Here is a 23,790-nt window from a genome sequence, read left to right on the forward strand (position 1 = left end):
AAGATTACATATGTCTTTCTTTTTTCTTGTGTGAGGCCTTGCCCTTTTCACTTTTTTATCATTAGTGTCTGAGACACAGTAGATAAGGGGTACATGTTTACTGAATTTATGAACTGGAAAGTATATGGCAGGAAAGACACTCTTTTAAGATTTATTTGTTTATTTTATTATTATTAGTCTTTTGGCTGTGGTGGGTCTTCATTGCTGCACGAGGGCTCTCTCTAGTTGCAGCGAGTGGGGGCTGCTCTTTGTGGGCTGTGGGCTTCTAATTGCGGTGCCTTCCCTTGTGTGGAGCACGGGCTCTAGGCATGCAGGCTACAGTAGTTTCTGCACATTGGCTTCAGGTGTTGTGGCTCTCAGGCTCGAGAGCACTGGCTCGGGAGTTGTGGCGCATGGGCTTGGTAACTCTATGGCATGGGGGAATCTTCCTGGGCCAGGGATCAAACAGGTGTCCCTTGCATTGCAAGGCGAATTCTTAACCGCTGGACCACTAGGGAAACTAGGAAAGACACTCTTATGATAAGCTATCTAACCACATTTTTTGAGGCATAAACACTAAATTTGTTCCTGGTCAGGTGATAACCTCAGCTGAGTATCTTATGCTCTGCTGGGTTGCTATGCCAGCTTGCTAGTCCAGAAATAAACCAATAGCTAAATACACATGGTGTCCAGAGCCAAGATAAACAAATACAGAGAGGTTATCTCCAAACAGAGATAAGTTCAAATGTGTAATGGGTTGGGAGACTACATAGAGATCAATGAAAGTGTGGTTGGAAAAATTCCCAAGTCAGTGAATGGCCAACTGTATTGTGTTTTATGGTATGGACCTCAGTACTTGGAGGGAGTTTCAGATTTGTTAAAACTAAAAAGCAAATGGGTTATATCCACATTCATGGATTCTTTTACTATATACAACTTTACAACTTTATATGGACAGGGCTCCAGAGGATATCAATGGTATTGTTACATTAGATAATTGAGAGAATTTACCAAAGAGACTCTTTCTAAAGGAAGAGTCAGGGCTGAGGGAAGGCAAACATGAGTATTGAAGAACCTTAGAGTTAGTAACAGTGGAGAGCTGTTATCACCAGCCCTGGCCCTGACGGGGCAAGGGGATGGGGGCTGTTAGAACCCAGAAGAAAGTCTTTTGGAGAGGGCTATCCAGTGTGCTGCAGGTGCCAGGGAGAGAGCTAAGGGAACAGAAGTCCTGACATCATTCTCCCCTCACTCCCCTGATCCTCCTGGTGGTGCCTTTGATTGGCTGGACCCAATCAAAAGTGGATGGACTCAATAGAAGCCAGAGGGCAGGGGACCCCATGATTCAGTCTACACAGGGCAGCCACCCTAGGCGTGGGGCAGACTGGAGGTTGAAGAATGGATCTGGAGGGACATATAGCAAATATCCAGCTTGAAGACTTAATGATTTTCATTTTTATTACTAAAGAACCAGTGAGGAGGGGAAAGTGAAATGAAGCAATAAATTCATTTGACAGATGTCAAGAAATGTTTATGTAAAACCCTATATGGGGAAAGAGTTTCCGAGAGAGATGGAAAGGCCAGTGTAAGGGCCTCCATGCAGAATGCCCGGTGTATTTGAGGGACTGTAAGGAGGCCGGCAGAGGCAGAGAATTGAGCAAAAAGAAGAATGGGAGGAGTGAGGTCAGAGGTGTGAAAGGGCATTTCAACCCATCCTAGGGGGCCACTCTAGAGAGAGACCTTTACTTTTACTCTGAATAAATGGGTACAACTGCAGGGTTTCAAGCAGAGCAGTGACATGATCTGACATATTGTAGTTTGGGCTATCATTTTGTGAGTAGATCGTAGTGGGAGGGAGTAGAAGCAGGGAAGGTTACTGTGGTATCCAGGCAAGATATGGTGCCAGTTCCAGAGAGGGAGTGAGAAATGCTCAGATTCTGGGTGGATACTGAATGCAGAGTCAGGATTTTCCAGAAGAGCTGACGTGGAACCTGTGTGTCAGGAGTCACTCCCTGAGTTTTGTTCTTAAGATCTGTAAGATGGGGCTGCCATCAAGTGAGCTGGAGAAGGCTGTAGGTAGAGTTGAATTGAGGGGAATAGAATTGTTTACCCAAAGAACTGGGAAATTTTTTAATGTCTGTGTGTATCTGTGCGTGCTCAGTCATGTCCAACTCTTGCAACCTGATGGACTGTAGCCCACCCAGCCCCTCTGTCCTTGGGATTTCCCTGGCAAGAATACTGGAGTGGGTTGCCATTTGGGAGAAGGGAATAAACAGAAAGTGTAAAGCCTTGTGCATAATCAGTGTTTGGAGAGGCTCTTTAGTGATTTGGAGCCTTCTAGTGGACAAGTATATTATTAATTTTCAGGAAATTCTCCCCACATTTCAAAACTGCATTCCTGAAAATACTTGCTATTTAGGCTTTAGTTTCCTTTGGAAGGGCTTCCCAGGTGGCTCAGTATTAGAAAATCCACCTGCCAGTGCAGGAGATGCAGGAGATGTGGGTTCGATCCCTGGATCAGGAAGAGTCCCTAGAGAAGGGAATGGCAACCCACTCTGGTATTCTTGCCTGGAAGATCCCATGGACAGAGGAACCTGGAGGGCTACAGTCCATGGGGTCATGAAAGAGTTGGACTTAACTGAGCACATAGGCAGCCAAGTTTCTTCAAGTAAGAATAAAATCTGCAAATATATATACATATCTATATATATATTTGGCCACACTTCATGGCTTATGGGATCTTAGTTCCCCAACCAGGGATTGAACCCGGGCCACCATAGTGAAAGTGCCGAGTCCTAACCACTGGACCATCAGGGAACTCTTCTATGCAACTATTTCCTTACACCCATGGTGAGTGGGAATTGTTATTAGATTCAGTATTGGAAGACTTGGACTATGAAACAGATCTATCAGAAAGTTGACAGGTACCTACCTGGACTGCTTTAAGGTGTTTACTGTATCTGGACTGCCTGGGGAAGGTTATAGGCTTGGAAATGACACATTATGAGAATTAGGAAAGAATTAGGTGAGTGCAAATAATTACTTGTTGGCATGAGAAGGATTAGGATGTGAAGTTGAATGAGGGAGAAAAGGAAGTTGTTAGGAGTAATGTCAGTGATTTGTCATATAAAATCTCAAGTTTCTGAATGTGAGGATGTTAGTGTTCCTTCGGATGTCCCTTTGATTGTTAGCCACTTGTGTTTTCTTTCTAGGGTTGACAACTTTGGTTTGGGCCTTTTACTTCGATCCAAGCAGATAAAACGCATGGTCTCTTCCTATGTGGGAGAAAATGCAGAATTTGAACGACAGTATTTATCTGGCGAATTAGAAGTAGAGCTGACACCACAGGTAAAAAAAAAAAAAAAAAAGTTTTTTTTTTTTTAATAATACAAAGTTATTTTGAAGTTTAGCTTTTTCCTTCTAGAAATTTCATTGTGTAAGAGAGGTAAGATAGAATGCTGTTTTGCCAAACCGAGAAAACTTGTTTATAAGTCACACCTCTTGACTGCTAGAGGACTAATGTTTTGTTGCTATGCACTGTAAAAGAAAGTATTTCTAGTGAAAATATCCAGGCTTCAGGATAAAATGTTAAATTTGGCACTGGAATGTGAATTTCACTGTGGCATGCAAAAGCACTCACTGAAATGTTTGAAGATTGTCCTAAAAGTCAACTCCTACTAATCATAGAATTAGAAATTTATGCAGAATCTGGTCTTGCTGAGACATATCAGGAAAATAAAGGTCCCAGTTCAAGTAGACCCTTGTTTTCAGGTTGGGACAATATTAAACTCAGCATTGTTAATATCGAAGCCTATTCTCACTACTGGTTAGGCAGGCAGTTATCTAGTCTGAATATGATGCACTCATCTCACACGCTAGCAAAATAATGCTCAAAATTCTCTAAGCCAGGCTTCAACAATACGTGAACTTCCAGATGTTCAAGCTGGTTTTAGAAAAGGCAGAGGAAGCAGAGATCAAATTGCCAAAATCCACTAGATCATTGAAAGAGCAAGAGAGTTCCAGAAAAAAACATCTATATCTGCTTTATTGACTATGCCAAAGCCTTTGACTGTGTGGATCACAATAAACTGTGGAAAATTCTGAAAGAGATGGGAATACCAGACCACCTGACCTGCCTCTTGAGAAATCTGTATGCAGGTCAAGAAGCAACAGTTAACACTGGACATGAACAACAGACTGGTTCCAAATAGGAAAAGGAGTACGTCAAGGGTGTATATTGTCACCCTGCTTATTTAACTTATATGCAGAGTACATCATGAGAAATGCTGGGCTGGATGAAGCACAAGCTGGAATCAAGATTGCTGGGAGAAATATCAATAACCTCAGATATGCAGATGACACCACCCTTATGGCAGAAAGTGAAGAACTAAAGAGCCTCTTAATGAAAGTAAAAGAAGAGAGTGAAAAAATTGGCTTAAAGCATTCAGAAAACGAAGATCATGGCATCTGGTCCCATCACTTCATGGCAAATAGATGGAGAAACAGTGGAAACAGTGGCTGACTTTTTTTGGGGGGGGGGCTCCAAAATCACTGCAGATAGTGACTGCAGCCATGAAATAAAAAGATGCTTACTCCTTGGAAGGAAAGTTATGACCAACCTAGACAGCATATTAAAAAGCAGAGACATTACTTTGCCAACAAAGGTCCATATAGTCAAAGCTATGGTTTTTCCAGTAGTCATGTATGGATGTGAGAGTTGGACTATAAGGAAAGCTGAATGCCGAAGAATTGATGCTTTTGAAGTGTGGTGTTGGAGAAGACTCTTGAGAGTCCCTTGGACTGCAAGGAGATCCAACCAGTCCATCCTAAAGGAAATCAGTCCTGAATGTTCATTGGAAGGACTGATGTTGAAGCTGAAACTCCAATACTTTGGCCACCTGATGCGAAGAGCTGACTCATTGGAAAAGACCCTGATGCAGGGAAACATTGAAGGCAGGAGAAGGGGAGGACAGAGGATGAGATGGTTGGATGGCATCACCAACTCAATGGACATGAGTTTGAGTAAACTCCGGGAGTTGGTGATGGACAGGGAGGCCTGGCGTGCTGTAGTCCATGGGGTCGCAAAGAGTCGGACACGACTGAGCGACTAAACTGAACTGAACTGAACTGAACTGAATATGGTATAACTAGACCATATGTTAGGGTGTGTTTCAGCAAGTGTTTAGGGCCAGAGTTATTTCCCTGTAGGAAAACTGGGTGGAAAGGCAGGTGGTGGTGAGAGCGCAGCTGGGGAAATTAGATTTGAAATGACTAGTACCTAAAAGGGAGACAAAGTGATCAGAAGAAGATGCAAAGTCATTTTTCATACAGCTGTTCCTACTCTTAAACAAAATTTGAATTTCTCTTGGCTTTTTAAAAACCGGTTTAGCTTTATGTTGTAGTCTTTGTTGTTTGTATTTTTCCTTAATTAGATAACATAGTAGATAAAATACTTAAGAGAAGGTTTAAAATACATTCTAAATAACTGGAAATTTTACATTATTATTATATAATCATGATATTGTTATTTATGATAAGATTCAGGCTGTACCTACATGTAGCACACAGTAAAACACAATATTTTATTGTATGTCTTTAAATGTATACAGTTAAAGTTATATACTTCAGATTTGAAAATTGATTTAAAAGTATTACAAATAGACTTGTAAAATATGATGTTGAGAAACCAGTGGAGACATGGAAACCGAGAACATGAGTATACAAATAAGCAGTTCCATTACAAATTAAGGATTAAAAATAGAGAAGTTGTTGTCTAGAGAGTCAGTCATTGTTTTGCATTGATCTTCTAGCCTGCAGTGTTAGTGAGGTAGACCAATATGCCCTACTAGGGGTGGTTTAGATGGATAAACACCTAGAGAGCAGGGACCGTGTGGCTAAGTATTTGCGTCCACAGACATAAGTGTGCTTAATGGACTTTTGATGCAATGTTGTTTGCTCGCTTGTAGGGCACGCTTGCAGAGAGGATTCGTGCAGGTGGGGCTGGAGTTCCTGCATTTTACACCAGCACAGGGTATGGGACCCTGGTGCAAGAAGGGGGGTCACCAATCAAATACAACAAAGATGGCAGCATTGCCATTGCCAGTAAGCCGAGAGAGGTAAGATGCATGGATTCCAGGTGGACTCATTGGGTAAATAAGTATAAAATCATACCTGGGTGAGAATAAAACACATTCGTTCAGTAACATACATATGCTAGCTACAATTTCTAGCTAACACTGAACATCTGCTAGTAATTAAAGTCACGTAGAGGAACCAAAATAAACAAATGAGAAGGAAAACTAATCCATAGAAATGAGAGTCAAGATTAGTTTTATGGTAGGTTTTAAGAAATTTAGGAGTGTGTATAATTACTGATTATGTTTACATGGAAAATAAAATACAGCTACTTTATTTAATACCATAATATGTATAATATTAAACTCTTCATGTTCAGGCCCCTTCTGGACATGATTGAAGAGCGGAAAAAAAGCTAAAGAAATCACAAATTTGTCTATAATCTTAAAAAACAGAGAATGGTTATAAATATATAATATGAGTAGAATGAATACCAAGTTTATATTATCTTCTTTATCCTTCATTTTGTACGCTGGACACATTTGAGCCTTAGACTGAATAACAGTTTTATTTAAAGTGCTGGATAGGATGGAGTATCTTTATACTAGGTAACTTTCCTCACACATTAGAAAAGAATAGAACTCTAGATACAGGTATTTGAGATATTCAGGAGCCAGTTTTAAAAATGACACAGGCCAGTATTTCATTGCTGTATTTTTGGTATCTTTCCCTTCTCTCTGCCCACATGGCTCATGAGAGTTAACAAAAGTCATGGACTGCTGAACTTATCTCTAGAGAAGTGAGAACTTAGTATATCAAGGGGTCTTGTCACCTTTCTTCGTATAGGGATGTTAGCTGTGCCCCTCGGGGTTCTGGGGGAAGATAAAGGTCGTTGCTCTCATCTCCCTGCTGTCCCATGTTTGTCTCCAGCAGCGTCCTTCGTCCTTAGCTGTGCCTTTTCTGCTTAGGGTTACCTATATTGACTCAAAGCTTTTGTTAACGATTTTTATACTCTATCTTGCTTCTTGCCTAATTAGGTTTAAAAAGTTTTCGCAAAGAAAAAGACAGGAACCTAATTATTAAGATGGATCCTAGTTAATGTAGATTAGGATAGCCAGCAAAATCTGGTGAATGCTTTGAGGACTTGCTAGAAGTTGCATCATTAACTCACCCTATGAAAACAAAGGATAGACTAGAATCTCTCCTGAATGCCTGGGTTCATTTCAGCCTGGAGTCAGGTGTAGGCATCTAGCAGTTTTGTGATTTTGTCTGAATCCCGAGGAATACAACAGATAATCTCTAGAAATGATTCTTGTTAGCCAACTTTATTTTCCTTGATTATGATGGGAAGAGGAAATGAGTGAATTCCTTGGATTAGTGATAGTTATTTGAGGTCCTTCTGTTTGCTAAGCACTAGTCCAAACGTGATTGGAAAAAGGGGTCCTTTAGGCCAAGTCCCCCTGTAGTGGGGGATCTGACAAAGAATGAAGAGACAAATTCAAAATGTAAGAAATCAAGTAGGGCAAAGGCAGAGAGGGTGCTGAGTGGCCAGGAAGGTGTGTTCCAGGCTGGGTCAGGGGAACCTCTCTGAGAGGTGATGTTTGGTAGAGACCTGAATAAGATAGGAGAATGAGCTGGGTGATGATTGTAGGCTGTGCTCTAGTCAGAAGAAAGAGGAAGGACATGGTCCTTGGCAGGCTTGCCGAGTGTGTGCAACAGCAGGGCAGTGAGACTGGAACAGAGTGAACGAGGCAGAGAGTGGTAGGATTGGAGATTGAAGAGAGGCAGGAGCCAGGTCACATGAGCTTGGGCTTCACTGAGAGTGGTGAGGGGTTGAGAGTGTTGAATAGAAGTGGGAGAGTGATGGGACCTGAGCTATATTTTGGAAAGATCACTGTGGCTTTTGGGAGTGGGTTTTTTTTTTAGCATCAAAATATCACTCCATCTTTTTCTCAATCCTGAAAAGGAGAGCTTTTCAGTTGTTTTTCTTTTGGATGAACATTATCTATATTTAGAGAGATGGGAGTGGGTTTTTTTGTCGGAGACCCAGAAGCAGAAGCAGCGAGAGAGATGAGGGGCTGTTGTATTAATACTGATCCAGTTGGAAGTAGAAGGTGATTTAGATTGAGGTGGTGACAGCGGAATTTGTGAGAAGTGGTTGCAGTTGGGAAATACACTAAGAGTAGAGCCAACACGATTTACTGAGTAAGAAAAGACACGAATCAGGTATGCTGCTTATTGAGATGGGCCAAGTATGAGAATTAACAAGGAGCTCTTTCTGGACTTGAAGTGTTTAAGAGATTCATTGGCCTCCAAGAGTAGCTACTCAGTAGGCTTTAGGTCAGCTCAGGGAGGGTTGAGAGCTGGGATAGGAACTTAGGAGGCATCAGCAAGTGAAATTTGCTCAGTCATGTCTGACTCTTTGCAACCCCATGGACTATACAGTCCACAGAATTCTCCAAGCCAGAATACTGGAGAGGGTAGTCTTTCCCTTCTCCAGGGGATCTTCCCAACCCGGGGTTGCACCCAGGTCTCCCGCATTGTAGGCATGTTCTTTACCAACTGAGCCACCAGGGAAGCCCAAGAATATTGGAATGGGTAACCTATCCCTTCTCCAGCAGATCTTCCCAACCCAGAAATGATCAGCACGTGGTGTTTAAAACCATGGGACTTGAGTGATGAGGGCTGGAGTGCAGAGAACACCTCTTTTGCATTTAAGGGTTTAGAAGAGGCCTGGCATTTAAAGATTGAAAAGAGGAAAAGAAGCAGTGAATAAAATGGGAGTGTCCAGTGAGTAAAGAGGAGATCCAGGGGAGGTGATTTGGAAGTTGGAAACTTTTACAAAGCAAGGAGTGATCAACTGTGTCAGAGAGTGAAGGAGCTGAGTAATAGGACTGGAAGTTGACCATTGCAGTTGAAAATGTGGAGGTCATTGGTGACCTTAAACGGTGATTTTTTTGGAACAGAGGATTTTTCTGGAATGGTGAAAATTTGAATGGAGTGGATTCAGATGGAAAGATGAGGACATGGAGACTGTGAAATGAGTGACTCAAGTGAATATAATAGCTAGTTTGACAAAACCAATTCTGTCTCTGTTTTTAAATTTTAAAATAGCTAACACTTAGCAACTGCTGATATTTAGCCCCTTAAGGAAGTCATATAATTGGAATAGAAAAAAATGTCAGTGTTTTTACTTTGCCCTGAGTTGGCATATGTTCAGATGTGTTTTTCTAGGTCTGCATGGAAAAGACTCAACTATCATCATTAGTGATGACTGAAATTCATAAGACTTAAAAAAACTAAGGCAGGAGGAGAAGGGGACAACAGAGGATGATATGGTTGGATGGCATCACTGACTCGATGGACATGAGTTTGTGTAAGCTCCGTGAATTGGTGATGGACAGGGAAGCCTGGCATGCAGCAGTCCATGGGGTCACAAAGAGTCGGACATGACTGAGGGACTGAACTGAAAAAACTATTGATGTGTATCTTACAAATATCCTTTATATAATTTATCTAAGTTCATATTAATATGATCCTCATTCATCTGTGATTCCCTAAATTCATTCATTTTTTTCTGACATAATGTGTCATAATACCTTTAAGGAAACTGTTCTGTAAGAAATGATTTCTGTTTTAATGTAAATCAAAACTACAGTGAAGTATCACTTCACGTTGGTCAGAATGGCCATCATCAAAAAGTTTACAAATAATAAGTGCTGGAGAGACTGTGGAGAAAAGGGAACCTATACTGATGGTGGAAATATAAATTGATGCAGCCAGAGCGGAAAACAAGAAGTTAAACTAAACATAGTTACTGGTCATAATGGCTGTCATCAAAAAGTCTACAAATAATAAGTGCTGGAGAGGCTGTGGAGAAAAGGGAATCTATACTGATGGTGGGAATATAAATTAGTGCAGCCAGAGTAGAAAACAGTCCCACTCCTGGGCATATATGGAAAAGATAAAAACCCTAGTTCAAAGAGATGTATGCACCCCAGTGTTTTATAGCAGTATTATTTACAGTAGCCAAGAAACAGAAGCACCCTAAATGTCTATCGACGTGAATGGTTAAAGAAGATGTAGTACATATATACAATGGAATATTACTTAGCCATAAAAATGAATTAATTCCGTTTGCAGTAACATGGATAGACCTAGAGCTAAATGAACTCAGTCAAATACAGAATATCATATGATATCACATATGTGGAAACTAAAAGATTGATACAAGTGAGCTTATTTACACAACAGGAATAGACTCACTGACATAGCAAACAAACTTATGGTTACCAATGGGTAAAGTTGGGGAGACGGATAAGTTAGGTGTTTGGGATTAACATATACACACTATTATATAAAAATAAATAACAAGAACCTACTCTGTAACACAGGGAGCTTTATTCAATATCTTATAATAACCTATAATGGAAAATAATCTCAAAAAGAATATATGTATGTATATGTGTACATGTGCTGTGCTTAGTCACTCAGTCATGTCTGACTCTTGGTGATCCCATGGACTGGAGCCCACCAGGCTCCTCTGTCCATGGGGATTCTCCAGGCAAGAATACTGGAGTGGGTTGCCATGTCCTCCTCCAGGGGATCTTCCCAACCTAGGGACTGAACCCAGATTTCCCGAATTGCAGGTGGGTTCTTTACTGTCTGAGCCACCAGGGAAGCCCAAGAATACTGGAGTGGGTAGCCAATCCCTTCTCCAGGGGAACTTCCCAGCCCAGGAATAGAACTGGGGTTGCCTACATTGCAGGCAGATTCTTTACCAGCTGAGGTACCCAGGAATCCCATATATATACATATATGGGATATCTGAATCCTATATCTGGGATTTGAATCACTTTGCTATATACCTGAAACTAATGCAATATTATAAATTAACTATGATTTTTTTAAAAAGTTTCTTTTTTTTAAACCATAGTTTAAGAAAAGTATATGTACCCAAACTGTCTCTCAAAACTTTCTGTAAAATGCATGCAGTTTTTTTTCCACTAGGAGGCGCAGTAGGAATGAGAATGGACTTCAGCCTTCAAATGGCTTCCATCCCATGTGGTGATGGAGTGTGATGTTGATTTTGTTTCCTCTGTTTGTTTCAATTCCCAGAGCTAAGTCCCCATGAAGAAAAAGGGAACAAAATGCCACAGCATAGTTTTGCTTTATGCTTTTTCTCCCCATCTCTTCCATTTGGAGTAGAATTAAAAGTCAATAAACATACAAAAAATCAATAACCTTCCATTAGAACAGTAATGACAGAAAAGAAGGTGTAATAGAATAAAATATAATAGTCATAGTGGTCATCAAAAACCATGAAGCACCTGTGAGTAAACCTAGAAAATACATACAGAGCTTTTTTGGGGGGAATTGTAAAACTATTGAAGGAGGTAAAAGAAGACTTTAAAAAATATAGGCCTATAATATGCTCACAGGTGGGATATGGCATATCAGTTCTCTTCAGATTAGTCTATAAATTCTAGGAATCCCAATTAAAATCTCAGCAGATGATTATGAATTAATTAGAGAGGAATGGATTTTTATAACTATTTTAGGTAGGAAAATAATGCATTGCCCGTTTCATGCAACTATATAGTTTTTTTCTAGAGTGGAGGGAAACTGAAAGTGTTAGTCTCTCAGCCGGGTTGGACTCTTTGTGACCCCATGGACTGTAGCCCGCTGGCTCTTCTGTCTGTGAATTTCTCCAGGTGAGAATACTGGAGTGTGTTACTATGTTCTCCTCCATGGGATCTTTTCGACCCAGGGATCAAAGCCAGGTCTCCCACGTTGCAGGTGGATTTCCTACTGTCTGAGCCACCAAGGAGGCCATAGAGTGGAGGGAAAGAGGGGCCTTTTTCATGTCAGTATGTAACTTATTCACAGAAATAGTAAAGTGAGTGCTAACACATGTAGTCTATGCCACAAGCATGTAGAATTTTCAGTTCCTCAGAGTTACCAAGCTCTCCTACCACGGGGCCTTTGCACGCACTGCTCCCTTAGTTTCCTCTTCACCACTTTGAGTGAACCCTGGTCCAGGGGTCCCCAGCCTCCTGGATCTAATTCCTGATGATCTGAGGTGGAGCTGATGTAAAGATAATAGAAATAAAGTGCACAATAAATAAAATGCACTTGAATCATCCCCAAACTACCCTCCACACCTGTCTATGAAAAAATTATCTTGCACGAAATCTGGCCCCTGGTGCCAAAAAAAGGTTGGGGACTGCTGGCCAACACTGCTCATCCTGGAAGTCTCAGTTTAGATCGTCTCCTCCTTGCCCTAACTAGGCTTGTATCCCTTTTATCTGTCTCTGTCAGAGCAGGTGGGTCTTCCCAGGTGGCTCAGGAGCAAAGAACGCACCTGCCCCTGGGTTGGGAAGTTAATAGTTTAGTAAAACACATAAGAAAATAAGTAAGTTACACTTAGGCAAATAAGTAACTAGCGGGGCTTCTCAGGTGGCTCAGTGGTAAAGAATCTGCCTACCAATGCAGGAGACACAAGAGATGCAGGTTTGAGCTGTGGGTAGAGAAGATCCCCTGGAGTAGGAAATGGCAACCTGCTCCAGTATTCTAACCTGGAAACTTCCATGGACAGAGGAGCCTGATGGATTGCAGTATTTGGGGTCTCAAAGAGTCAGACACGACTGAGCAACTGAGCACACACATACACACACATCAGAGCAGGTATCACAACCAACCAAGCCCTGTGCAGATCCTGATGATGCCCTTTGTCTCTTGCAGGTGAGGGAGTTTAAAGGTCAGCATTTTATCTTGGAGGAAGCAATCACAGGGGATTTTGCTTTGGTGAAAGCCTGGAAGGCAGACCGAGCCGGAAACGTGATTTTCAGGTAGTACAATGGTTTTAAAAAATGTTCAACATAATGCCTGTTAGCAACTTTATGTTTCCAAAATTATGATTACAAAATGGATATCTTAATGTGTTTGGTATTTAAAAATTTATTTTAAAGATTGCTTAAAATCAGTCACATGTGTGTATGTGTGTGTGTAGGTGTGTGCAGAACCATTGCTGTGTGGCCATGCTGGTTTGGTGCACTTGAGGACATCTGTTCTGACTGATTGGTGCCCATGGTGCGCTGTTTGTTAACCATTTGAATCTATTCTAGTCTTGTATATAGTCGCATATACTTTTGTCCTGTGTAATTTAGTGGTTAAGACTAATTACCATGTTGTGACATACTTAGAAAAGTTGACAAAAGCACACAATTATATTTAATTTTGACATCGTTATTTATATGCATTGTCTTAAAACACCTAAGTTAGTTTGATATTCTGGAAAAATATTGCTAATAACCATTTAGGTCAGTTCTTTTCTGAGCTTGTTGGTGTTTACTAGGAAACACTTATAAAGATGATGTTTGGAAAGTTGATTAACATTAATAATGCCTAGCTTTCATTTTCATTATCTGGATGGCCACAGATAGATTAAGCCACTTAATGGATTTCAACATCTTTTGATTACGCTAAGCATACTAAATACCAAGTTTCAGTATCTTGGATTTAGGTATTATGTAGTTGTTTTTTGAAAATTGTGCCACCTTTGAATATACTCATAAAAGCTTTCAAAATGTTTGGTTTTGAAGACTTCACCTGTTAGGTTACCGAACTAGTTTTCTTTTTTATAATATGGTCCATTTCCTGCTTTTTGTTAGTGATTTTTAAAAAATCTTTACCAAATGCAGCTTTGGTATGATCACAATTAAATTATCAGTGATCACTCTCATGTTACTGTTTCATTTCTGAAGATCTTATATGACATTGGCTTCCCTGGTGGCTCAGATGGTAAAGAATCTGCCTGCAATGCCTGAGACCAGAGCTCAGTCTTTGGAATGGGAGGATTCCCTAGAGAAGGGAATATCTAACCACTCCAGTATTCTTGTCTGGAGAATCCCATGGACAGAGAAGCCTGGCAGGCTACAGCTCATGGGGTCACAAAGAGTGGACACCACCAAGTGACTAACACTTTATATGACATTAACTATACTGTATTTGATGTTTTGAGCTTAGCCAATTTTTTTTGTTTGTTTGATTTTGTTTTTTTGATGGGGCCACAGCACTTAGGATCTTAGTTCCTTGACCAGAAATCGAATCTGTGTCTCCTGCAGTAGAAGTGCAGAGTCTTAACCACTGGACTGCTAGGGAAGTCCCCAAATTTAGTCAGTTTTTGGTATTATAACTAATTTTAGCAATTACAGAGGACATTGAATGCTATCTACCTTTATTTGATACCTTGGTGTAATGTTTTTGAAGCTAGTTTTTTTTTTTTTTTTTTTGGAAAATTAATGAAATTGTATAGTAGCAAATGAAAATGAATTACTTAAAATATTTCCATGAGTTTATCCTGTGCTTTACTGCCTGTTGTCTAAAGACAGCACAAGAGCTATTCTGAGCATAGACTTTATGCCTGTGGTTTCTGCTCAGTAGCCATTGAGCTTTGATGTGAAATGAGAGTGCTTGTCGCCAGCGGTCAGGTGGCCTAGATTCTTAAGATCCTGACTTCTAGGCTGACCTTCATGTTGAGTGGGACAACTGGTACAGAGGTCTGTCTAGGCCATTGGTAGAGTGGGCGGGCCCTGCATACCTGCACCCCAGGCCACTCTGTCCTTGGAGCTTTTGATGCTGGATGTTTGATGGAATCCAATACAGTAGCTTGTGAAAGTACATAGAGATATTCCTCTCTCAAGAACACACCTATCCTTGAATCCAAGTGAAAGAAACATTGCTAGCACAAAGGGCTGGTAAGACACAGCTGTGAATTATTCCTCTTTACCAAAGAATTTTTCCTTCCAATTTACACTCTCAGGAACAAGAACACATTTCAATTTTTATTATTAGAGTAAGTGCATGAATTTAGGAACTTGGGAATGCAGAAGCATCAGCAAAATTGGCCCCCTTTTTTTATACCTCAAGGTCTGATGTGGAGGTTGTAGTTTCAAAAATTTCATTGGAAGTTGGTTCTCCAGAATGATCTTTATAAGTGACTCACAAATTACCCATGAATGTTCAGTTAATTTCAGCAATAGATTTCTCTTTAATAATGAGTATAATTACTATGCCTTCTCAGATAAAGCACTCGCTACTTTTCTTAATATTTAACAAGAGCAAGTTCAGTGAAATATTTAACTATAGAAACAAAGTAGCATTTCAGTTAAAAGATTTAGAGAAATTATACTCATTAATATCCATTTTATTTTTCTGTATATTATATGTTGAAAATGAAAAATAGTTCTTTCTCTTAACCCCATAAATATGATATGATTCCATTAAGTGGCCATTACATTGTTTTTATATATAAAATATCTATAGAACTTACAGAAAATACGATATACTCTTTTAAAAAAATTCACAGAGTCTTAGATTGCAGAAATTATTTTAATCTGTAATTAAAGCTGAGAGAGACAGTTCTTATTTTTGGCATTCTTTCCACACTTCCTTATTCCCTCACCCCCAATGTAGGAAAAGTGCAAGGAATTTCAACTTGCCGATGTGCAAAGCTGCAGAAACCACAGTGGTGGAGGTAAGAGAAGAGGTTATTTCTGATTTCCTAATGTTACTTTTTTAAAGTTGATGTTATGTGTTAGTTTAAGAAAAAGTACTACAGTTCATTTGTTTTCATGAAGAAGGACAGTGACCATTTTTTTTCATTTTAGATGTTGAAGGATTCTATTTAAGTATATGATAGTTGAAATTTTGCTGGAATTTGAGCTCTCTGGTTAGCTAGGATCTCAGCAGAATGCTCACTTTGGGAACCAAGCTATGAGGCTGAACAGCTCATGAAAGTTCTTTGGTACTTGAGCAAAGTGGACCTTCTTGGGTAAAATCTCAGGGATGAATTTTTCTAAACAGAATCCCAAGGAAAATAATAAGTTGTGTCAGGAGAAGTTCTTTATCTCACTGTGACAGAAAGTGGTGATACTTTGCCCCTCAAGAAAGGAGGGTAATACAACTCATTGCTTTGATGTAGTTCTGTTTGGAACAGTTGAATTAATGCACTAACTGACTCTCCTTTAAACATCTCAGGGTTTGTTCGGAAGAGACTTGAATAATTCTAGAATGTGCCTAGGGTTAAAGCTCTGAGATAGAAATAGGTGCTTATACCAAAACCCTGCCATTTTGTGTGTATATATTGGAACTTGAAAGGAGACTTCAAAATAATTCATGTAGGCTTGAGGATCACTTTGGAACCAGATTTTCATAGGATTTGAGATAAATTTCCCCACGGGAGGGCTTTATAGGATCCCATCTTGGGATCTGGAAATGAGAATGTATGTTCTTGATTTTTCTTGTTATGGTACCATTGTATTTGACATCTTTTCATTCCTTCAAGCACTTGGCCAAGATGATATTTCATGGAGGCAGTGCTGCTGTATTTTTGAAACAATCAAATGTTAGAATTCTCTTGGAAAGTACAGTGTATTATTATTTTACTAGATAGCCATAGTTTGGCTTCTTTTTTTTCCCCTCTTATGGAAAAATGGTTAATTGACAATATTTGAAGTGTACTATTTTTAAAGTGCTGGGAAATGTGGTACTTTCAACATTGGCAGGATGGTTTCTTTTGCAATGGCTTTGGTATATTTCCTGCATTTAAAATGGATAATGTGATTTAATCTGTGCAATTTTTTTTTAATCGAATCATCTTAATGACTTTGCCTTTTCATACACCTGTAACGGTACTGAAAAACGCCTATAACACAGCTTGAACTAATTGGTAGTTTAACTCTGTTGATTGTATGTACCTCTGTAAAACTGCCACAAACGAGTATTTTTTCTCTGAGTGCTATGGGGTCAATATGCATTGTCCTGGGTGATTTTCTTTCTTTTTTTCCCTTTTATAATCCAGTTCTTTTCAGCCAGTCTTATCTCTTCCAAAAGCAGGAAGTGAACCTTTAGTAGTTTGAGAGTTAGTGAAGATATTTGAAAAGACTTTCGCTGTTGGCATAAGGGAAAGGGAGATAAAATCCTTTAATTGAGCCTGCAAATATGATCAAGGCTGCCCTCCCATGTACAAGAACAGACATCTCTTATTCACAGCACTCTGTCCTGTTAGAGAGACTTACATTAGGATCCCCTTCAATATAGGGCTGCTGACTGCCACTCCTAATTGATTATACCTGCACTGTCTAATATGCTAGCCAGTACCCACATGCAACTTTTAAAATTTAAACTACTGTTGTTCAGTGACTAAGTTGTGTCCAACTCTTTGTGACTCTACGTACTACAGCATGCCAGGCTCCTCTGTCCTTCACTGCCTCCCAGATTTGCTCAAACTCATGTCCATTGAGTCGGTGATGCCATCCAACCATCTCATCCTCTATTACCCACTTCTCTTCCTGCCCTCAGTCTTTCCCAGCATCAGGGTCTTTTCCAGTGAGTCAGCTCTTTGTATCAGGTGGGCAAAGGATTGGATATTCAGCTTTAACATTAGTCCTTACAAAAAATATTTAGAGTTGATTTCCTTTGGGATTGACTGGTTTGATCTCCTTGCAGTCCAAGAGACTCTCAAGAGTCTTATCCAGCACCACAGTTCAAAAGCATTAATTCTTCAGCACTCAGCTTTCTTTATGGTCCAGCTCTGACATTCATACATGACTAATGGAAAAATGATAGTTTTGACTATATGGACCTTTGTCAGCAAAGTGATGTCTCTGCTTTTGACTATTCTGTCTAGGTTTGTCATAGTTTTTCTTCCAAGGAGCAAACATCTTTTAATTTCATGGCTACAGTCACTGTCTGCAGTGATTTTTGGAGCCCAAGAAAATGAAACCTGTCACTACTTTCCCCATCTATTTGCCATGAAGTGATGGGACTGGATGCCATGATGTTAGTTTTATGAATGTTGAATTTTAAGCCAGCTTTTTCACTCTCCTCTTTCATCCTCATCAAGAGGCTCTTTAGTTCTTTTTCGCTTTCTGCCATTAGAGTGGTATTATCTGCATACCTGAAGTTGTTGATATTTCTCCCGGTAATCTTGATTCCAGCTTATGCTTCATCCAGTCCAGCATTTTGCATGATGTACTTTGCATACAAGTTAAATAAGCAGGGTTACAATACACAGCCTTGACGTACTCCTTTCCCAATTTTGAACCAGTCCATTCATTGTCTATGTCCAGTCCTGACTGTTGCTTCTTGATCTGCATACAAGTTTCTCAGGAGACAGGTAAAGTGTCTGGCATTCCCATGTCATGAAGAATTTTCCAGTTTGTTGTGATCCACACAGTCAAAGGTTTTAGCATAGTCAATGAAGCAGAAGTAGATGTTTTTTTCTGGAATTCCTTGCTTTCTCTATGATCCAATGGATGTTGGCAATTTGATCTCTGATTCCTCTGCCTTTTCTAAATCCAGCTTGTACATCTGGAAACTCTCAGTTCATGTACTGCTAAAGCCTAGCTTGAAGGATTTTGAGCATGAGAAATGAGCAGAATTGAACATTCTTTGACATTGCCTTTCCCTGGGATCCATTCCTGTGGCCACTGCTGAGTTTTCCAAACTTACTGGCATATTGAGTGCAGCACTGTCACAGCATCATCTTGTAAGATTTGAAATAGCTCAGCTGGAATTCCATCACCTCACTAGCTTTGTTCATAGTAAGGCTTCCTCAGGCCCACTTGACTTCACACTCCAGGATTTCTGGCTCTAGGTGAGGGACCACACGATCATGGTTATCTGGGTAATTAAGATGTTTTTGTATGGTTTTTCTGGGTGTTCTTGCCACCTCTTCTTAATGTCTTCCACTTTTGTTATGTCCTTACTGTTTCTGTCCTTTATTTAAATTTAAAAATTTAAATTAATCTAAATAAAAGTTCAGTTTCTCTTCATTGGTTCCATATACTAGTGACTACTGTGTTGATCAACAGTGATAAAGAACAGGATCATCCCTGTAGAAAGTTTGATTCAGTTCAGTTGCTCAGTCATGTCTGACTCTTTGCGACCCCATGAATCGCAGCGTGCCAGACCTCCCTGTCCATCACCATCTCCTGGAGTTCACTCAAACTCACATCCATCGAGTCGGTGATGCCATCCAGCCATCTCATCCTCTGTCGTCCCCTTTTCCTCCTGCCCCCAATCCCTCCCAGCATCAGAGTCTTTTCCAATGAGTCAACTCTTCGCATGACTGCAAGGAGATCCAACCAGTCCATTCTAAAGGAGATCAGCCCTGGGTGTTCTTTGGAAGGAATGATGCTAAAGCTCAAACTTCAGTACTTTGGCCACCTCATGCGAAGAAAGTTTGATTAGACAGAGGCTAATTAGAAGGATCAAGATAAAATCTAATTTGTAATTCTAGTTTAGGAATGTAAGCAAAACGGCAATTTAGACAATAAATTATGGTAAGGTTGTCCCCTCTGCCTGCTCATAGTAGAAGAGGTCCACATTGCTTTAGGTTGAATTGGAAGAACTCAGCTCTTAGAAGTGTAAAATATTTGAAATTGGGGTTGATGAGTAGACTGGGTGTTTTCTGATAGTGAAGAATCTATCTAGGGTGTGAGTTTTGTATTATTCTTAGTCCGGTGAGTACCCTGGACCTCCAGCTCTTCTTCTGTGCTATGTTCTGTGTACTCTGTGACCTTCATTGGCTTTCAGGACTCTATAATTCTTTCCTCCAGCCCTATCCTGCTTTCTTGTGTAGTGGTCTTGGTAAGATGGATGATTGTGAGCTGGTTTAACAGGGAGTCCTTAGAGATCATAAGTTAGCTGCATATTTTCCTGTATCAGTATTAACAGTAATAATAACTACTATTAATCAAGTATTTATTATGTATTACTCACTTCTGTATTTTAGTGGATTTTTAAAAAATGTTCACAATAGTCTTATGAGATAGGAATCATTATTATCCTTATTTTACAGATAAGGGCTATAAAGCACAGAGAGGTGAGGTTGTGTACCTGTGTCACACAGCTAGATGGAGCTAAGATAGACCCATAGGAAACATGATTCCCAGGTGCCTGCGCTTTTCCACTATTTTATGAAATACTCTCAAATCATCATCAATGGGTGATATTTCAAAATCTTGAAAGATATTGAGTTTCTGAAAGTAGTCCATTTCAATGCTAACTGTTAGAATCAAGTAGATAGGGAGTTTGGGGCCAGCATATTCCTCTATCTCCAGTCTTCTCCAGTGAAGGTCTTTTTGCCTCTTGTACCATCTGCCTCCAAGAGGGCTTTGAGAAAAGCATCATCCTGGGTGGGATCAGTAGCCCTGTGAATTGGTTCAGTCCTCCTCTTAGACTCTGTTCATTCTGTTTCGTAGCCTCTCTGAGCTGTGCAGCTTTTCACAAACTTCTCTGAATGTGGTGATTGAATGTCTCTTCTAATCCATCAGGAACTTAAAGCAGTGTGTCCTTTGACAACAACTACACCCTACATTTCAGACAAAAACTTTTTTTTTTAGACCTCTTAGCTCATCTCCTTTCTCTTGTAGGTCAGGCCAGGGGGAGCTTTTCAGTAGCAGGATCTGGGGTAGAGCCTGCCTCCTTGCAGCTTCACCCCACTCCTGAGGCTGCATCTTTTCAGCCTTTCTCCCTTGGTACCCACTATAACTAGAGTTAAAGGGAGTCAGTGGGGGGGTGGGGGGCGGTAGTACTATAAATATCTAAAATATTAGTGATGATTCCTTAAGAGTGTAGTTGCTCAGTCGTGTCCAACTCTGCCAGGCTTCTTTGTCCATGGGCTTCTCCAGGCAAGAATACTGGAGTGGTTTGCCATTCCCTTCTCCAGGGGATCTTCCTGACCCAGGGATTGAACCCAGGTCTCCTACACTGCAGGTGGGATTCTTTACCATACAGGGAAGCCCCGATGCTTCCCTCAGGTATCTTAAAATCTTTGGGGACTTTTTTTTTGCTGTGCTGTGCAGCATGTGGGATCTTGGTTCCCCAACCAGGAATTGAGTTCTCTGCCCCCTGCGTTGGAAGCTCAGAGTCCTAGCCACTGGGCTACCATGGAAGTCCCTCTTTTTGAACTTAGAAACAGGATGGCGAAAGAACATGCAAGCCATCTCTTTCTTTTTTGCCTCATAATTTCTCCTCTAATTGACAAGATGTAAAACCAGTATATTTATCTTTTTTTTAATTTTATTTTATTTTTAAACTTTACATAATTGTATTAGTTTTGTCAAATATCAAAATGAATCCGCCACAGGTATACATGTGTTCGCCATCCTGAACCCTCCTCCCTCCTCCCTCCCCATTCCATCCCTCTGGGTCGTCCCAGTGCACCAGCCCCAAGCATCCAGTATCGTGCATCGAACCTGGCCTGGCAACTCATTTCATACATGATATTTTACATGTTTCAATGCAATTCTCCCAAATCTTCCCACCCTCTCCCTCTCCCACAGAGTCCATAAGACTGTTCTATACATCAGTGTCTCTTTTGCTGTCTCGTACACAGGGTTATTGTTACCATCTTTCTAAATTCCATATATATGCGTTAGTATACTGTATTGGTGTTTTTCTTTCTGGCTTACTTCATTCTGTATAATAGGCTCCAGTTTCATCCACCTCATTAGAACTGATTCAAATGTATTCTTTTTAATGGCTGAATAATACTCCATTGTGTATATGTACCACAGCTTTCTTATCCGTTCATCTGCTGATGGACATCTAGGTTGCTTCCATGTCCTGGCTATTATAAACAGTGCTGCGATGAACATTGGGGTACACGTGTCTCTTTCCCTTCTGGTTTCCTCCGTGTGTATGCCCAGCAGTGGGATTGCTGGATCATAAGGCAGTTCTATTTCCAGTTTTTTAAGGAATCTCCACACTGTTCTCCATAGTGGCTGTACTAGTTTGCATTCCCACCAACAGTGGAAGAGGGTTCCCTTTTCTCCACACCCTCTCCAGCATTTATTACTTGTAGACTTTTGGATCGCAGCCATTGTGACTGGTGTGAAATGGTACCTCATAGTGGTTTTGATTTGCATTTCTCTGATAATGAGTGATGTTGAGCATCTTTTCATGTGTTTGTTAGCCATCTGTATGTCTTCTTTGGAGAAATGTCTATTTATCTTGAAGAGAATATCAAAATGACCCTTGGCATGAATTATTTCTGGGTTCTCTTAAAATGAGACATTCCTCCTTTTTGGAAATGTTTTACCTTTCAGATGTGTTCTAAACAAACATGAGTTGTGGAAAACCAAAGAGGTGATCAGTATGTCTTTTTCCCTTTAACAAAACTGATATGAATATTGCATTGCATCTCTTAAAACCTGCAGCCAGTGGTCTGTTTCACCACAAAGTTGGCTGTCTCTTTTTCCCTCTTAAGGAACCTGGGGGTAGTTGCTTGGGAAAAACAGTACAAGTGGGTGTACATATTGGCACACATGCCACAAACACATTTCTCTTTTTAGGCCAGGCAGTGTTATTTCTGGACCTTCTCTTTGAGTGGGTGAAATCTTCCCTGATAAACTTCACAAGTTTAAGTGCAAAACCAGCCAGGGAACAATTCTTGGTGCTGTGTTCCATGTGTATCGTGAGCAGCAGGACTCTGGAACTCATTTGGCTTCTGCAGGGATCTGTTAACCCTCAACTTCCCATGTGCTCCTTGCTCAGTCTCTCGGGTTCATATCCCATCAGTCTAGGTTTCTCTGGGAATTGTCTCTACATTTAAAAAAAAAGCAACTTATAATAGAAAACCCAGGAGGAGGGGTGGGAGCGCTTCACTCAGGAGACTGTAGATATTTTGTCTCCTGCAAGCAGCCTGGCATGTCTGTGCTGTCAGGAAAGGTCATCTGACTCAGCCACCGAAGGCTGTTAAGGCTGCCTGTGACCAAAATAACCTGGCTGGTTTCGTCAAACGTGTGCCCTGGCTGGTGTTAGAAGATGGCAAGGTTTACACAAAGCTTCTTCAGCTGTTTTAGCTAATTTCAGCTTTTAGTTAAGACAAATATATTCATTACCATAACTTCAATAAACTTATTTTTATTATATTTATATTATGGTATATTATGTATTTGCTTGTGAAAGAATTATGTCTATTATATGATATTTGATGCATACTGGTATTATATACATGTAGCCTGTGCAGGTTAGAAGGCATAATAATAAATGAAACACCTGCAGACCCACCTAAGGTAGGAATTAGAGGATGGCTTCTTCTCATTGTCATCTGCCTGCCTTTCCTGCAGAGAGAGCCACTGTCAGGAATATTGTGATTATCAGTCCCTTTAAAAAACGTCAGAGTCATAAGGTGTGGACATATGGAAAATCATTTTCCAAAGTGATATCATAAAACTTTTTGTTTAGAAGAGCCATGCTCTGGGGACTGTGACTTCTGTGTTCTGTGCTAGTGCTTGGCACATGCCATGGCTCCTGAGGAGGTTAATTAAAGGAAAATATTAGGGGTTCATCTGCCATCTGGGCATGAAGACGTGTTGTTTCTGATTAGTGGATAAGGAAAAGGGCAGGTTGCAGTGTAAAGATATTACAGATTTTTGTTTTTAATGTTTATTATGAAGGGTAATGGACATATACAACAGTAAATGGAAGAGGGTAATGAACCCATCTGAGCTCATCCTGCTGTTCCAAGTCCTGCCCACCCTTGATCACTCCTGCCCCATCTACATTCCCATCTCCTTCCTTCTCCTCTTGTAATATTTTTTAAAATGATTTTTATTTATTTATTTGTTTTCTGGCTGCAGTGGGTCTTTGTGGCTGTGCTTGGGCTTTCTCTAGTTGTGACAAGTGGGGGCTACTCTTCATTGCAGCGGGCCGACTTCTCATTGC

General features: G+C 40.4%; 1 protein-coding gene across 2 annotated transcripts in view; it reads left to right on the forward strand.

Moving 5' to 3' along the window:
- The window catches only part of OXCT1 (3-oxoacid CoA-transferase 1), a 166,886-nt gene that overhangs the window by 26,193 nt on the left and 116,903 nt on the right, over nt 1-23,790 (forward strand). For both annotated transcript variants that reach the window (XM_044932617.2, XM_006076397.4), the window contains exons 4-7: nt 3,189-3,324; nt 5,943-6,092; nt 12,796-12,902; nt 15,529-15,589. In XM_044932617.2, coding sequence (XP_044788552.1) covers nt 3,189-3,324; nt 5,943-6,092; nt 12,796-12,902; nt 15,529-15,589 — 454 coding nt within the window. The remainder of the gene's footprint in view (nt 1-3,188; nt 3,325-5,942; nt 6,093-12,795; nt 12,903-15,528; nt 15,590-23,790) is intronic.

This window comes from Bubalus bubalis, chromosome 19 (assembly GCF_019923935.1).
Source record: "Bubalus bubalis isolate 160015118507 breed Murrah chromosome 19, NDDB_SH_1, whole genome shotgun sequence".
Classification (NCBI taxonomy): domain Eukaryota; kingdom Metazoa; phylum Chordata; class Mammalia; order Artiodactyla; family Bovidae; genus Bubalus; species Bubalus bubalis.